This window comes from Otolemur garnettii, unplaced genomic scaffold, assembly GCF_000181295.1.
Source record: "Otolemur garnettii isolate 467f Iridium unplaced genomic scaffold, OtoGar3 scaffold00252, whole genome shotgun sequence".
Lineage (NCBI taxonomy): Eukaryota > Metazoa > Chordata > Mammalia > Primates > Galagidae > Otolemur > Otolemur garnettii.
In genome coordinates this window covers 552,226-569,595 of record NW_003852647.1, presented here as the reverse complement: position 1 = coordinate 569,595, position 17,370 = coordinate 552,226, and the positions used below count along the sequence as shown (strand labels likewise).

General features: G+C 37.5%; 1 protein-coding gene across 1 annotated transcript in view; it reads right to left on the bottom strand.

Moving 5' to 3' along the window:
• The window catches only part of SLC9A6 (solute carrier family 9 member A6), a 66,951-nt gene that overhangs the window by 30,799 nt on the left and 18,782 nt on the right, over positions 1-17,370 (bottom strand). Inside the window, exons 7-11 of the mRNA XM_003802648.3 lie at positions 11,285-11,426; positions 8,717-8,822; positions 8,371-8,459; positions 5,446-5,559; positions 40-151 (exon numbers count right to left, since the gene is read on the bottom strand). Of these exons, the coding sequence (XP_003802696.1) occupies positions 40-151; positions 5,446-5,559; positions 8,371-8,459; positions 8,717-8,822; positions 11,285-11,426 (563 nt within the window). The remainder of the gene's footprint in view (positions 1-39; positions 152-5,445; positions 5,560-8,370; positions 8,460-8,716; positions 8,823-11,284; positions 11,427-17,370) is intronic.

The window sequence follows — 17,370 nt, the reverse complement described above, 5'->3', positions numbered from 1 at the left end:
AAAAAAAAAAAAAAAAAAAGGAGGAAAGTTATAACTTACCAGCAAACATCATCATATGTTGAAAATTTGATCCAATCTTACTTCTTCTACCCAAATTGAGTAAGAGGGACAAGGGATAAATATTTGCAGCTCTTCCCAAGAAAATAGCAATCTAAAATTATCAATAGGTTAGGGATCATTTCTTAATATTTAGACTACACATTCAAGACGGTTAGAGTCTATTTTAGGGAGCTCAGTTTCTAACACAGTCTCTTGGTTTCATTGTCTAACACAGTGCTGTCCAACAGAACTTTCTACAATAGTGGAAATTTTCTGTACCTGCACTGTCCAATACAGGGAGCATCTGAAATGTGGCTAGTATGAACAAGAAACTGAAAATTTTAAATTTTTTTATTTTAATTTAAATTTAAATAATCCCATGTGGCTAGCTGCAACCAAATTAGACAGTACAGGTCTAACACAGGAAATTTACTAGCTAAAGACAAACATGTTTAAAAGCAAAACTTTTTTACTATACTTTTAAGATTATTAATAGAATAGGATAATTTATTTCATTGTTGGTGTTGGTAGGAAGAGGAGTAATACTGTCTAAACTTTCCCTTCCCTCCTTAAGACAAAGAAAGGGCAGCTCAACTATTTCATACCACTAAAACTCCTGCTAGCCTCAATATACTCCATGGAGTCTATATTTCCTACCTGCTTCAAAGGAAAAATTTAATGTGGAATTCAGATTGGTTTTAACTAGAAGCCAATTTTAATATCTTTTTTTCCAGTTTACTATCTATAGAGACTTCCACTTTATAATTAGAAATTTTCTTACAAGGGTCACAATGAAGTCTCCATCCCATTTCTTAAGAGGAACATAGAGGAAAATCTAAGATTAAAAACAAAACAAAGTGGGAGGAATGTTGCTGGCCTAAGTAACTTTGGACAAGAATGGAGTCTACAAGACTAAAGGCAAAAGAAACTGCACAGAAGCTTTCTATGCTTATAGATAAAGCTGTTTCCCACGGGAGTACTGGTTAACAGTTCTGATACTGTTATACATGTGTACTGGAACTGAACAATCAAGTAAACGGATGGCATGTGGTGGGAGTCAGGTTTCTCACTGTTACGGGGAGAGTGCAATTCAGCAAAGGGAGAAGGCCAGAAGGATTCTATGGTAATGAATTAGAGTTGGAGATATCCGAATGAACTCATGCTTAGCTGAACAGAGACACAGATGGTTACACACAGATATATGAATAGATGCATGAATATACATGAGTTAGTATATACATTCACATTTCCTTGCTCTGTCAGGTGGCACTGAGCACACCAAGTGCCCAGATATTGGTTTCTAATACTATTCTCTAATAAAAGGAACCAGGGCTCCTTGGAGAAATAGCCAATTCTTAGCTGAGGCAGAAAATATACAAGATGAACCTAAAAAAAAATATTTTAGTTCCAGAAAGTAGGGAAGTGCTCAAAAAAATAAAAATAAGGGCCGGGTGCAGTGGCTCATGCCTATAATCCCAGCACTTAGGAGGCCGAGGCAGGTGGATTCCCTGAGCTCACAGGTTTGAGACCAGCCTGAGCCAGAGCAAGACCTAGTCTCTAAAAATAGCCTGGCATTGTGGCCGGTGCCTGTAGCTCCAGCTAGTTGGGAGGCTGAGGCAAGAGAATTGCTTAAGCCTAAGAGTTTGAGGTTGCTGTGAGCTGTGATGTCATGGCACTCCACCAAGGGTGACAAAATGAGACTCTGTCTCAAAAAAAAAAAAAACACAATAATATGTAAAAGAGACACCAGGACTCACTGAAAGAGCTCCCAGTAGCCAAAGTTTGAGCAACAAAATAAAAAAATAGTTGTATTATATTATAACCCCAAATATAAAATAAGTATCAATGAATCCATATTGATACAAATAAATAACTGAATAAAACAATAAATTTGGGAGAATCTCCTGTGTAAGGAATTCTAAATAATTTTATAGACACTCTGTTCTTGAGGAGGTGGAATGTAATTCCCCATTCCTCAGTGTCTGTGCAAAGTGGCTTCCTTCTAGGCAGTAGTATACAGAAAGGAGGAACAAATAAGTAACTTGACAATGGAGAACAATGACAAACACTACCTGAAGCAAGTGATTACAACTACCATCAGCATTGCCAAGTAGGGACCCTCGATATGACGTGATGAGAATGCACTTCACCTCTGTTGTCTTCTTCCCCAAATCTAATCATGGGGGGAAATATCAGACAAGTTCAAACTACAGGACATCCTACAAAATAGCTGGCCAGTACCCTTTGAAACTGTTAAGGGTCACCAAAACTAATGAGCATATCTGGAGCTGTCATAGTTGAGTAGAACCTAAGAAGATGTGACTATTAAATGTAATGGTGGTATCCTGGACAGGACCTTGGAACAGAAAAAGAATATTAGGGGAAAACTATGCAAATCTGAATAAAGTATGAACTTTTGTCACTAATAATATATCAATATTGGTTCATTCATCATGACAAATGTACCATGCTAATGTAAGATGTTAATAGAGGAAACCAAGTGTGGGGCACGTGCAAATTTTTTATATTATCTTCCCAATTTTTCTATAAATCTAATACTTGTCTAAAATGAAACATTTATTAAAAATAGTGATTTCCTAAATAAGAAAAAACATAATGACAATCAAATACATGAGGTGATATGGCGGTGACTGCAAGCTGTCTGCAATATCTATTCTTCTTTCCTTTCGGTAGTAGATACTCCTCTCTCCCATCCCCAATTTTTATCTAGGTACACAGTCACTCAGATAATGAATATAATTCCCAGTCTCTTTTGCAGTAGGTGTAACCAGTGATGTTAAATGGAAGGAATGTGTACATATTCTTGGCTGTGCCCTTCAAGGCAATAGGCAGACACCAGAGTGAGCCACCTTGCACTATAAGAATAAGGGCAACTCTCTAAGGATGTTAGCAACATGGCTGCTTGGGTGCCTCAGAACTTTCTGGAGCACAGCTGTCATACCAGTTCAGACTTTTAGATGAGGAAAAAAGAATTTTTTATCTTGTTTAAACCTGAGTTAATCAGAGTCTTTGTCACATGAAACCAAACCTATATCTTAGCTAATATAGCCAGAAAAAGAACAACTCTCTCCTGTTAAGAGTCCATTTTCATGGCGGGATAGTTTTCATTGAGGAACTTTTATAAAGACATCTATAGAGAATACTTTGCCTAATTTTCCATATCAAATATAATGGATCAAGCCACTTGACTGCTCAAAAATTTCTCCAAGGCTAGCAGGATATTAAATTAATGATTTCATTGTTACCTTTCAGCTAAAATCTTCTCTCATTAACAGGACTTTATCTTTTTACCTGAAGTTCATTCTCAGACTAAGACTCTGCAGAATGGCACTTCACTTTCTAACAGAGATCCTACATATAGTTTTAATTTCTAAAAATTTGTTGCTAATCTCCTTGACAGAATCTTTTTTTTTTTTTTTTTTTGAGACGGAACCTCAAGCTATCCCCCTGGGCAGAGTGCCGTGGCATCACGCTCACAGCAACCTCCAACTCCTGGGCTCAAGTGAGTCTCCTGCCTCAGCCTCCCAAGTAGCTGGGACTACAGGCACCCGCCACAACGCCCGGCTATTTTTTGGTTGCAGCCATCATTGTTGTTTGGCGGGCCCCGGGCTGGGGATTTGAACCCGCCACCTTAGGTGTATGTGGCTGGCGCCTTAGCCACTTGAGCCACAGGAGCCGAGCCCCTTGACAGAATCTTCATTCTGAAGTGGGTTTTTAAAAATATTTATTTTGGAAATACCTTACTGAAAGCTTCTCCTCTCTGACCATCATCACTCCTTCCATGTTTCTTGTTCAATTATCACAATCATTCTTCAACCTCATTGGGACTTCTGGTCCAAAGATCCCTCTACTTTTTCCTCAATCAGTCCTCTCCTTTCTTATCCTCATGCTAATTAATATTCTTTGCAATAACCTACATTTACTTGTCCCTCTCTGTTCTCATCACACCCACCTGACAAAAATCCCAAACCTGGATGTAACTAATTATCTCTTTTCTCCATCCTTACAGCCAAGCAGGGCAGATTGGTTCTACTGCTAATAATACCTCTTCCTCAAACACAAATGGGTCCGTAGTACTGCTTAGCTCTGTCGCTCAGGCTGGAGTGCAATGGCATCATCAAAGCTCGCTCAAGCCTCGAAGTCCTGGGCTCAAGCAATCCCAGTTGTTATAGAGAATGGGAGAACGAATTGATCCTTTTATCAACTCCTAGGACTTGTTTAAGCCAGCCTCTAAGATGGCTGTCAATAATCCCTGCCTCTTAGTAGCAACACTTTTGGGTAATCCCTGCCCAAACTGTACCAAGTTGATATATATGACCAAAAGAATATTGCATAAGTGATGCTGGTATGTTACTTCCAGAATCGGGTTATAAAGGGCACTTCAGCTTTCATCTTAAGGCTCTCTCAGCTTACTCACTCTGGGGGAAGCCATGAGCTGAGCTCTCTATGAACATGTCCATGTGGAGAAGAAGGAAAGTCAGCTTTGTGAAATGAGTGAGTTTGGAGTGGACCCTCCAGCCCTAGTCAAGTCTTCAGAGAGTACATCCCAGCAATCTCATGAGTGCTCCTGGAGCCGAAACCACCCAGCTAAACTGCTTCAGGATTCCCAACCCCTAGAAACTGTGTGAGATAATGAATGTTTGCTGTTTTAAGCTACTAAGTTTTAGGGTAATTTGTTGCATAGTAGATAATGGATATACTACTCAGCTTGCTACTGACTTTCAGATGATCTCACTTCCTACTTTATAGATAAAAATAGAAGCCAGGAGACAGGAGCTCCATCTTACCAATGTACCTTCATCTCGACATACCCTGTTCTCTCCAGTAGCAATGGGACAGCTGTCCCTCTTCCCAGTAAAGGACAAATTCCCTCTCCATATGATTCAGATTTCATCTCTTTCTGCCTTCTTTTGAGGTTTACACTATTGCCTGCTTTCTATCATATGCTCAGCTTCTTCCTTCCAACTAATTTCTAAAGATTTAATTCACTCCCGAGAGATAGAGAAAGAAAGAAACCAAAGCAGCTTCAGTCAACTTTTCCTCATTTGTGCCCTGCTGCCTTGTGGCACAGACTGCTAAATGTTTCCCAGTAGCCATCCTTTCTTTCTTTCCTTTAGTAATAGAGGACAAACAGTTTTATCTTTTGGGGTAGGCAGAACAGTAAGAAACTTTTCTATTACTTTGCTCTGTCAACATTATTTGTGCAATAAATAAAAACAAAATAGGATAGAATAAATAGAATAGAAAATAAGGTGGGGTCCTTATTTGCTTTACTCAGGGAAAATTTTATATATTTAAATGTACTCTCATCAGTCACGTGCCCCAAAGTCATGTGAAAATCTCAGTTAAAATAGTTTTCAAAATAGAATACACAATAAAGGATACAAATGCTCCTACTACAAATGTTGGGTTAAAGACATGGTTCTGGAAGGTGAATAGTGTCAGCCCCATGTAGGAGAAGATGAAATTCTCTGCCAAGAAATTGAGAAGCTCAAACAACTGAAATGAAAATTTTAAAAGGTTAGTTCAGTAAACAAATCAGTCATATAATTAGAAAACATGAGTATTATTAAGATAATGAAACAGACACTTTGAATACGTGAAGTTCATGCCTACACCTAAAAACACATGATTCAGAGGGGAGCAAATGTAGAGACGACAATGTCCAGTCCTACAGAAAAAGCCAGAAATGTTGCTTTCTCACTTTCTCCAATCAGCTTCTCTTCTCCAAACCACCCCCATCTTCAGTCACTTCTCCCCTCTTTCTCCAAACCTTGCCAGTTTTAGCTTAGCTTTCATCCACTCCCACCCATAATACTGCAGAAGGACCCTGACTGGTATCCCCGCCATCCCTATCCCAATCAGTGAACCTTTCTAAAAATATCAGTTTCAGGATATTTCCTGCTTTATAAGCTAAAAGATTCTGTTTAGCTTTTTATACTGACATAAAATGCTTGGTGACAACTCTTATAACTGGCTGGCCATATGACTTCACTTTTTCCACAGGTCTTAGTCCTCATATAGGAACCAAGCTTCCTGCAGACCCAGCTTCTTCCGTATAATCCTGCACTCCATGTCCTCACCTACTACCCGCCCACTCCACCCTGTTCACACCAGGCCTCCGTATGTGTTACTAACTCAGCAAGTGTGGGAGACTTGCTGAATGAAGAAAGTTAAGACCCTCCATGACCTGCTGTCCTTATGGCCACCACAGTTATCTACCACTGCTCTCTACCACAAGCCTCCACCCCACAACAGGACAAAAGTTAAGAACATGGGCTCGAGAATCAAAATGCCTAGGCTTGAACTCTGCCTTCCCTACTTGCTAGCTGTGTAGCTTTTGGCAAGCTCATTAATTCTTTAAAACCTATTTTTTATTACCTAAAAATTGGAATAAAAATTAAAATAAGTATATATTTAATTTTCTTTAAATGATTTAATATACTATTATTACCATTTAATATATTATTACTATTATGCGATTATTACTTATTCTTGTTCAATTCTAATAAGCTACATTTTAGCCAGTGTTGACAAGGTGCTCAATACTATATTAAGGACTTTACATGTATTATCTCATACTAATTTCACAACAATTCCATGAAGTAGGTACTATTAATATCTCCATCTAAAGATGGCAAAACTGAAACACAAATAAGTTATGAAACTTATTGCTGGTCACACAGCGAGAGTGGAACCAGAACTTGAAACACCATAGTGATTCCCAAGTCCCAGTTTTATGCCACAACATGGGCCTACAAAATTTTCCTGTGAATGGCCAGAGAGTAAATATTTGAGGCTTTGCAGGCTACAAGGTCTCTGTCACAACTACTTAACTCTGCCAGGATAGCACAAAAGCAGCCACAGAGTATACATTAAAAAGAAATGGATGTGGCTGTGCTCCAAGAAAATGTTACTGATGTCCAGATGTGGAAGAAAAGAAAAAAAGAGAAAACCTTACTGATAGACATGAAAATGAAAATTTCATATAATCACCATAGGTTACAAAATATTCTTCTTTTGATCTTTTTCTAACCATTTTAAAATGGATGGAAATAAAATCGTCCTTCACTCATAGATCAGCAAGGGCCAGATTTGGCCTAAGGACTGGAATAGTCTAACTATTCCTCAATACTTTACTGCCTTCTTTTTATTCCTTCCTTTTTCTGTACTGCGCCCCCCTCCCCATTTTTCCCATCCTCTTAAGCTCACCACTTCCTTTACAATAGCATTCCAGTTCCTCAAGCCTCAAACCATTTCCCCCCTTATCTGATGTCTTCTATGACACACAATCCAAAGCACACAATCTAGAATTGCTATGAGTCATGTTTTTTTTTTTATGTATATAAGCTTTGCATCACCAATAAACCAGAAGCTTTCGTCCTGTTCTTGCTTTTCATTCATAACTCCATTACCTGGAAAAATGCTGAACTTCCCAGCTGATTTGCTCCTCTATATTTACTGTACTAAATTAATTTATAAAAAAGACTTATAACCTCAATGCTTAGGCTTGGAAGGGGAAGCTTAACCTCTTCTGAGGGTTGGGGGGAAAATAGATCATAAACTAAATCCATGGCTCCAGAAGAAGAAAAAGTACTCTTGCTCCTCTTTTAGCACCAGTCCTTTCCAGGCTAATCTCACTATGTTCTAATCATTTAGCAAAACTTAAAAAGCTTCTATTTCTCACTATAACCATAGGCAAGTAAGCATCTGTTTCTATTCCAGAAATTACATTTGGTTCATAGTTTTGTCCCATACACCTCATAAAGCTGGAAAATTTTATGCCTATTCCTTTAAGATTCCCTTCAGGCATCCTGTGCAATTGATCATTCAGTACTATATGAAGCCTGACCACTGACACAGTTCCCTGACCCTTGACGTTCATGTAACGTAGCAGTTTTGCAGTGTCAGGGTAAAGACTGAAGGAGGTTAATCTCTCGGTACACCCCGTCAGATTGTAAGTTAATCTTATCTATATCACACAGCAGTAGTTCTAGTCAAGACAAAGTAGTTTCCAAAATGTTCTTCTTAAAAGCCATCAGATTAGGAAAACACTAAGAGAAAAGGAAGCTAACTGACTGTGTACTGGAGCCACAGTAATAGCCCCTGGCTATTCTGCTGACCTATCTCTACCCTAAAAGTTGTCACTCTTTAATCTGCCAATCCCAACTATGTCTGGCATCAAAGGAAGAGAAGCTGAAATGCGCAAACATCATTTTGAACAGATCAAAGATTACTTTTAAGTAAAATGACTTCCATTGTGCTGAAAGAACAATAAAGTTAATTCATAAACTATGAAGTTTCTCTTACCTGTTTAGTTCTATGCTGAGACTCCGTGGACAAATTATTATATGTATAGTGTGCTTGTGTGATGCCACAAAATAATACTGCGACCACACCTATAAAGACATCAAGTCACAAGTTCACATAGAAGAATGGTTCCCAAGTTTTACACCAGTTCTTCTTTTACAGAAATTTTCATCTGTGACTTACTTTGTTGAAAGGAACCACTTCCATTGCATACCTTTTTTATATTCTAAAGTGACAGTTTAAATCCCAACCACAAGTATGTTCAAACACTAAACGAGGTGATCTACTCATGTGACTGGCAAAGTCACTCGTAAGTGCTTACAATCAAAAGGAGAAAGTAACCTACCTGTAAAACCCCATGCTTCAGCCAAGAGAAAGGTACTCCAGGACATCAAGAAAAATAGGCCTGTTTCCAACAATTGGAACTCCCGTAATTTGGTGAACTTTGTCACGTGAGACTGTTAAGGTTGGTAACAAGATCTTGTAATACAGATGTGCGACTAGAAAAAAACAGTCTAGGCTCGGCGCCTATAGCTCAACCGGCTAAGGTGCCAGCCACGTACACCTAAGGTGGCGGGTTCGAATCCCCAGCCCGGACCCGCCAAACAACAATGACGGCTGCAACCAAAAAATAGCCGGGTGTTGTGGCGGGCGCCTGTGGTCCCAGCTACTTGGGAGGCGGAGGCAGGAGACTCGCTTGAGCCCAGGAGTTGGAGGTTGCTATGAGCTGTAATGCCACAGCACTCTACCCAGGGGGACAGCTTGAGGCTCTGTCTCAAAAAAAAAAAAAAAAAAAAAGAAAAAACAGTCTAAGCAAAGCAAGTAGGAAAGCAAAAGGATTTTACAGCTTTATACAAAAGTCACTAGATAAGGAGGCACCACAATGAAGAAACTCTTAAAACGGGCATCGGTCCTTCCCTTCAGTGAGGACATCTTACAGTTTTACCACTCGAATTGTTCTATGGTTATCATATACCTTGCCAGAAACCAGGAAGTAAAGAATAGGTAGAGACAGGAGCAACAGATCAGGTAGACAAACATGTCAACTCTATTAACTTACGACCTAAAAGCAAGACACCTTCCCTAATACAGCAATTTACATTGATAAAAACACATAATTTCCATGAGATTTCACATTTATTTGATCCTCTAATACCTCTGTGATACATAGCATTCATTCCATGATGAGGAAAGGGAGGCCCTTCACTTGATTGTATAAGTCTAACAAGTATTTGACAGTGGAAGGGCTTGCGCCAAGTTATTACAAATCTCAGGCTAGGATCTACAGTCACTCAACCACTAGGTACTACAACAAAATGATTAACAAGATATACTTCCTACCCTTGAGGGACTTATATTAGGGAAGAGATACTATCTCTACTGGCTCATTCTTCAGAAGTCTTTTTATTGCCCCTCTATGCCTCAGTCCACCTACATAAAACTGTAAAAGCAGCCTCTTCTAGCAGAAGGCTCAAGTGTATCAAACTGATTCTTTTTTTTTTCTTTGAGACAGAATCTTACTTCATCATCTTCAGTACAGTGCTATGGCATCATAGCTCACAGCAACCTCAGACTCCTGGGCTCAAGTGATCCTCTTGCCTCAGCCTCCCATGTAGCTGAAACTACAGGTGCCCGCCACAATGCCTGGCTATTTTTAGAGACAGGGTCTCCGCTGTTGTCAGGCTGGTCTCTAACTCCTGAGCTCGAGCAATCCGCCTGTCTTGGCCTTCTAGAGTATTAGGATTACAGGCATAGCTGTAAGTGATTCTTGAAAAAGAATGGTGTATTTTTTTTGAGAATAATTATCATAGACGTTTTAGAGGGGGAAACTCTTTAGAAATCATCTAGTCCCACTCATCCTTCCCACTGTCCCCACACTCCACTTTCCTACACTGAGATCCAAAGAGGTGAAGTATCGAAGCTTCTATCACATGTGTCTGCCACTGTATGAAAGCTCCAAAGAGGCAGGGGTCAATGTTTGTCTTGTTTAGCTTTGATACCCCAAGGTACAATATCTGGCAAATAGCACATAATCAAGAAATGTCTCTTTAATGAACACAAGAATAATAAGTCCAATATTTTTAATAGCTAACTAGGAGCAGTACTAGGACTCTAAAACCTAGGTTCTTTGGGCATCTCAGGACACTACAGTACAAAGTTTAAAATTAGGAGAGCTGAAGTGAACCCATATATCCTAACCCAGGAACCATATTTTGTTCATTTGGTATCATGGTTGTAGATTTTGTCCTACTAAACAAAGAGCAAAAGACTGCCAGGCTGACCAGCAGCAAAGAATACCCAGAAGCTCTTTGGAATATATCCTTTATATCAATTTAATCTATACCTTAAAATTTACTCTCAAAGGGATACTGCATCTAATGACACTTTTGCATTAAAAGTTTTAGGGCATGCCAGGCATGGTGGCTCATGCCTATAATCCTCGCACTCCGGGAGTCCAAGGCAGGTGGATTTCTTGAGCTGAGGAGTTTGAGACCAGCCTGGGCTAGAGTCAGACCCCCTCTCTAAAAATAGCCGGGCACTGTGGTGGGCATCTATAGTCCCAGCTATGGAGAAGGCTGAGGCAAGAGGATCACTTGAGCCCAAGAGTTTGAGGTTGCTGTGAGCTATGATGCCATGGCACCCTACTGAGGGCAACAAAGTGAGAATCTGTCTCAAAAACAAAAACAACACAAAAGTTTTAGGGCACTGTGCCCTGTGCAGAACAATGAAATTACTTATTTATTTATTAGCAAAGCTTATTGCTTAATATTTTCAAACCAAGTACTTAAGTTATAAAGTTAATAATTCTAACACAATTCTAATCATGAAAAGTATAAGAAACCATAGAATATGGCATACGGCTACTTGTTAGAAAAGATAACAAAGAAAAGAAGAAAAGATAACAAAAGGATATTAAAGCTGTCACCACTCCTGTAGCAGCGCCCATAGCAAAAGATCCACTGAAGATCCCAAGGAAAATTCCAATCGACTTGAACATGGCTGTGACATCAAAGGTGTGACTGTTATCTCCAGCTGGCTGGTATGCCACTATTGAGCTAAAGAAGAGAAATTGCTCTTACTTCTAGAAGCAACTTATACTTTAAAAACATTGTCTAGTATAAAGCTTGAAAGATGAAATTAGAGGGAGGGAAAAAAAGCTCTACAACCTTTGGATTTGAATTGACAAAATAAAGACGAAAAGTTACCAAAAACCCTGCAGTATATCCAGCTAGCAAAACAACTTGGCTTTTTCTTAAATGACAATTGCAGTAGGTAGAACATTTTTAAAGTCCTCTATATGAAAGTTGTACCAAGCCTTTTTCTCCATCCTCAAGATACTGTGCAGTGTTATTCTTTTGTAATTTTGTTTAAGAATTACTAGTATTAAGTGCTCCAAAGCCCTAACATACTAATGGGAACAAGCTAATGAAAAATCCCATTTGTTTCCAACAGAAGCATAAGAATATAAAGGATATTGTTCAATACTCAACCCAGTCACATTTTATTTTTCCTATGGGAAAAAAAGGTGACTGAAGGACCCCTTCCAACTTTTAGAATACCAGCATGGGCCAAATGCCTAATATCTATTCACTCACTGAAATGGACTTTTATAGGAAAAAGGGTTCAAAAAGCCTTCTAAGGAATTAGAATCCACTCAATAGCACTTTTCGCAAAACCAGCTGGATCCTCTACCCCAAACTTCTGAAAGAAAGTCACTCTATACCAGGCCAAGACAGGCAATTACAGGAGACACTCTCCACCGTGAACTCATAGTCTAAACCTGGCCTGAAAAAGCTTCTTTTATAACAGTCACCCCAGGAAATAAAAATAGCTGAGAAAATCGCTGTTGCCAGCAGGTCTCTGGCAACAGTGCTTACCATTATTAAATCAGTTCTCATCTCGGTTAATTGATGGACCAGTCTTATAAAAAGTCCAGACTCAAAGACATCATACAAGTCACGTCAAAGAAAAGGAGAAAAAACACATTCCTAAGAATATAATGAATTCTCTCTGTGGTTACTGCAATTTTTTTTTTCTTGATTCAAAGCTAAAAAAATGTGCTTGCTATATCATGTAAATTAAAACATGTTCTTTTCATACCTCCCAGGTTAAGGAAAAACCCAAGACCAAGCTAAAATATTCTGATTTGTATCTATTTTATGGAAGTATAGCATTAACTTTAATTTCTGATAATAGTATCTAGAAATTTCAGAAACTCAATCTGAATTGAAAATTTTAAATACTTTCATTTAAATGTACAACTGTTTAACTGGATAATTTGGGTACTAGTAGATTTGATACTGTTTTGATCAATATGAAATGACCTTTACTATCACGCTAGCTTACCTAGGTATAAAGGTTCTCACCACCATGAATGTGATTTGATCACATTATAACATTAAAATATAATAGTTGGCTGGAGGAAAGAAAGGCTATTGCTACAACAACCTTCTTTCTCTTTGGTGATATTTTTCAAAATGCTGGCTGGAACAAAATATCTATGCCATGCCTCCTGAGGTTGTGTTCCCTGGATTAGTATATGCAAATCATTATTTCATTCTTTAAGCACTAAAATGTACAAGAAGACATGTACATTTTCTATGGACTGAGAACAGAAGAGAAGTTCATTTTCTTCTTTTTAAGGCAAATGCTGGCCTCTGAATTGAAATCTTAATTCATCTTTTGTACATTTTAGCTTGAGGCAGCAACATATTTTTTAAATCCTGAAAATAATACAATGTACAGTTTAGGGGGAAAAAAACATGACCTCATCATTCCATTGCCCTGGCAGATCTATTTTATTTTCCTTCTGTATTCCTTTCCCCTCTTTTTGTTAGATGCATGCTAATTCATATCTAGTCATAATCATAGGGAAACATACAGTTCTCAATTTTGTTTCTACAAGTCATAGTCTTTATAACCATGGTTTGTAAGACTGAAAATGGTCCAAATATATATAGCATAATTTAACCAAACCATTTCCCCATTGTTAGAAAATTAAAAGTTGCTTTTAATATATTTGCTACTATAAATAACAGTATGAAAGAACATCGTTGGGCTTTCTACTGACTTTGGACTATTTCCTTGCATTACCATTCTAAACTGGGACAACCAAAACATACCTGTGGTTCTTTTTACATGTTGCTCCACTGCTTTCAAAAGCTTTTGATTATATTTTTGGAGGGAAATATGACGATATCTGTCAATTTTTTAATGATCATACCCATTGACCTGGAAATTCTACTTCTAAAAAACAGCATATTTTTGTGCCATAACTTTCATTTTTTAATCGAACATTGTTAAAAATGTATTATTTCTTTTTGATGAACGGTAAAGAAACTTGTTTATAATATACCCTGAATAAAAATTTTCCAATCTTATTGGGAAGAACACCATTTAAAAAAAAATTTTTAGATTAATATGAGGGTATGAACAATTAGGTTACATTGTTTGTGTTTGTTAGGTAAAGTCCGTGTTATAGTTGTGTACCTCACCCAGGAGGTATGCCATGTACCCTTACATCATGCCTATTAGCATGATGACAGCATACCAGTCCCCCTCCATCCTTCCCTCTCCTCCCACCAACTTGAATTCAATTGAGTTTTTCTCTTGTATGGGCATGTTTTTGTTCCTCTGCTGGCTTCATATTAAGTACATTGGATTCTTGCTTTTCCATTATTCTTTAATAAGTAGAATGCTCCCTTTAAAAAAAAAAAATCCTATAAGGACCGGGCACAGTGGCTCATGCCTGTAATCCCAGCACTTGGGAGGTGGAGGCAGGTGGATTGCCTGAGCTCACAAGTTCGAGACCAGCCTGAGCAAAAATGAGACACCCTCCCCCAACCCAGTCTCTAAAAAAATAGCAGCCCATTGTGGTGGGTGCCTATGGTCCCAGCTACTTGGGAGGCTGAGGCAAGAGAATTGCTTAAGCCCAAGAGTTTGAGGTTGCTGTGAGGTATGACACCATGGGCACTCCACTGAGGGTGACAAAGTGAGAGTCTGTCTCAAAAAAAAAAAATCCTACAGAAATATTATCAAAGATTCACAGTGATTTACACATAAATATGTTCCATACCTATGCTAATCATAATAATACAATATTAGGAAATGCCAAATACAAATCAATAAGAAATTGAGATAAATTTATAATGCATTCATCCAATGGGACAATAAAGGTATTAACAGACAATGTCCAAGTGAAAAACAAAGCAAGTTACAGAAAAATATATATAGTACCATGTCTTTTATTATTTAAAAATTATTAACATACTTGTACGTATATTAATATCTTGATAGAAAAAGTCTGGATAAAAACCATAATAGTGGTTATTTCTGAGCTGAAATTTCAGAAAATTTTTACTTTCTGAGTCAAATACTTTGAATTTTTGTCACAAGATATGTTAGTTATTATCACCATAAATAATGATAAAAGGTGATAGTAATTTCAACGTTAACAACAATGTATGAGTAGTCTAGTTTTACCATACCAGGGTTTCTCAACTTTAGCACTGTTTTTTTTTTTTTTTTTGAGACAGAGTCTCCACTCAGTGGAATACTATGCAACTTATACTTTATCTCTAACCAGACAGACTATACATAGCATACTATATCCGTATATATACATTTACCTCATACAGCATGTATGAGGGAACCTGTTTCGCTTCATCCTCACCTGATTAAAAGTAACATTAAAAAAAACCCAGAAACAGTATCCTCAATGAATCCCCAACAATTAAAAAAAAAAAAAGCAGAAACAAAAACAACTTCCAACATAAGTGTCAAGAAGAGTTGCCTTAACCTCTTAAGTGTCAAACAGAACTTCAGAAAGTTCTCTCCACTTTGATGCAAGGATGCTTTTACAGAATATATATAGTAGATAATCATTAAACTAATGCGATTCAACACAAAATAGACCATTTTTATCTAAACTACTTAAAAACACAGAAAAAGCAAATGAAACATGATGATCAACATATCACTGAGCATTCTAGCTAGTAACCTCCCACAGCCAGCGATAGGACTGGTTTCACTTCAGCTTTTGGACAGGTACACATTTGCTCAACTAACAACTGTTATGATGACACTCTCCAGATATTGTCCTTCTCCACCAGAGTTCTACCAGTGGATGTAATGACTTAATTTATCTCCTATCCATCTAGAATGTTACTAGTAATGTACCATCTTTAGGGGAATTGAGAAAAGAGTTATTCATATTCTTTTCTATGAAGCTTCATCCTCTCACAAAACTCTTTTTGAGAAAGGCTAAAAGAGAAGGATGAGCATGGCCCCATGTAAGAAGTGCTATGGAAAGGGCTTTCTGTTTTTAACACATTTATTCTTCACCAACACTGATATGTACACTCCTGAGCTTCAAATTTTCCATTGAGGTTTTCTTCTCCCTTTAACACTATTCATTTGTTCCTAAAATTGAAAGAAAGAGGTTACTTACATCCCCAAGCTCAAAATCTTTCAATGAAGGTTTTTTTTCCCTTAACACTGTTCAACTGTTTCTAAAATTGCAGGGAATGGGTTGCTTTATTAGTGGGAAAAACTAAGGCATGGGACACATCAGTTTAAGATAGGACCACAACAGAGATTTTCTGACTCTTAATCCGTTAGGGCAATGATAAAGGAACACTTACTAGTAAGATGATTAAAACAGTAGAAGAATTATCTAGGACAGGGAATTGATGCTAAGAGTAACTGCCTGTAACTTATTCTCTTCACTTAGTGGTGCTTGTGATCTCACATGGACCTACATACTGGAAGCTTTAATAATCTCTGTAGCTTCTTCTTTTTTTCTTTTTTTTTTTTTTAAAAAAACACATACATTATAATCACATTACCCATTTCTCCCCTCCTTGAAATAATATAAACTTTTACTTGGTACCAATCATCATTAATAGGGCTTATATGCAGTACTGATATTAGTTACAGCCTATAGGTTTTATTTCTCAGGTTAAATTTATGTAAGTTGTAGACAGACACAAACATTCTAGAAATAAATATGGTGGGTAACATTTACATTCACTGCATTCACAAAAAAGGATTTGACCTCTGTACATCATCACACACAACATTTTAGGGATCAGTGTTATATCTTAGAAAGACTAATTTCCAACTTTGCAGTAAGGCAATGGGGGTGATCAGGCTGTGTAAACCAGAGTCAGTGATTTTATGCCCTTTTATAATTAACAAAGTAGAAATTAAGAAGATAAAAATAAAGAGAAAATGTGAAGGGTTCTTACTTCTCTCTCATAGAAAGTTCTGGAATAAGGGAACTGTCTATAGGGTTGGATTTTAGTTTGTTTAGTTAAGAGTAGGCCAGTAGGATTAAGTTATTCAGAGGTTCAGGCCCATTCTTTTACCTGCAAACACTTTGTAATAACATGTACAGTACTTTCTATAATTAGATAAATAATATTGTTTACTTTATAATTGTATCCAATAAAAAGTATATAGCTTAACACTTCTAAAGATTAAACATGTTTCTGAAATGATTATGTTAAATAAAATAAACAAACTATAATGGGATATTTCTCAATTATCAAGTTGGCAAATATATAAAAGGTTTGACAAATATGCTGTTGGTGAAGCTGTGAAGAAACAGATACTTCCATAATTTAGTGGTTAAAGTACAAAGTATAATCCCTTTGACACCCAATTTAGCAATATCTACAAAATTATAAATGTATTTATCTTTTAACTCATCAATCTCACTTCCGGGTATTCACCCTACAGATACATCTATGCATGTACAAAACAAAGTAGTTCATCATTGCAGCACCATCTGGGGCAGCAAAGAATTAGAAGCCCTTCAAGTATCCAGAAATAGGAGAATAAGCAAATAAACTATCATACAGTTCATACACAGAATACTGTGTAGCTACAATGTATGAGAAAAACTCCCTATTGGTAGGGAAAATTCTCCAGAACATACGTATGTGATAGAACAGAAGTAGTATGCTGTTATTAAAATAAAAATGAGGCTCGGCGCCT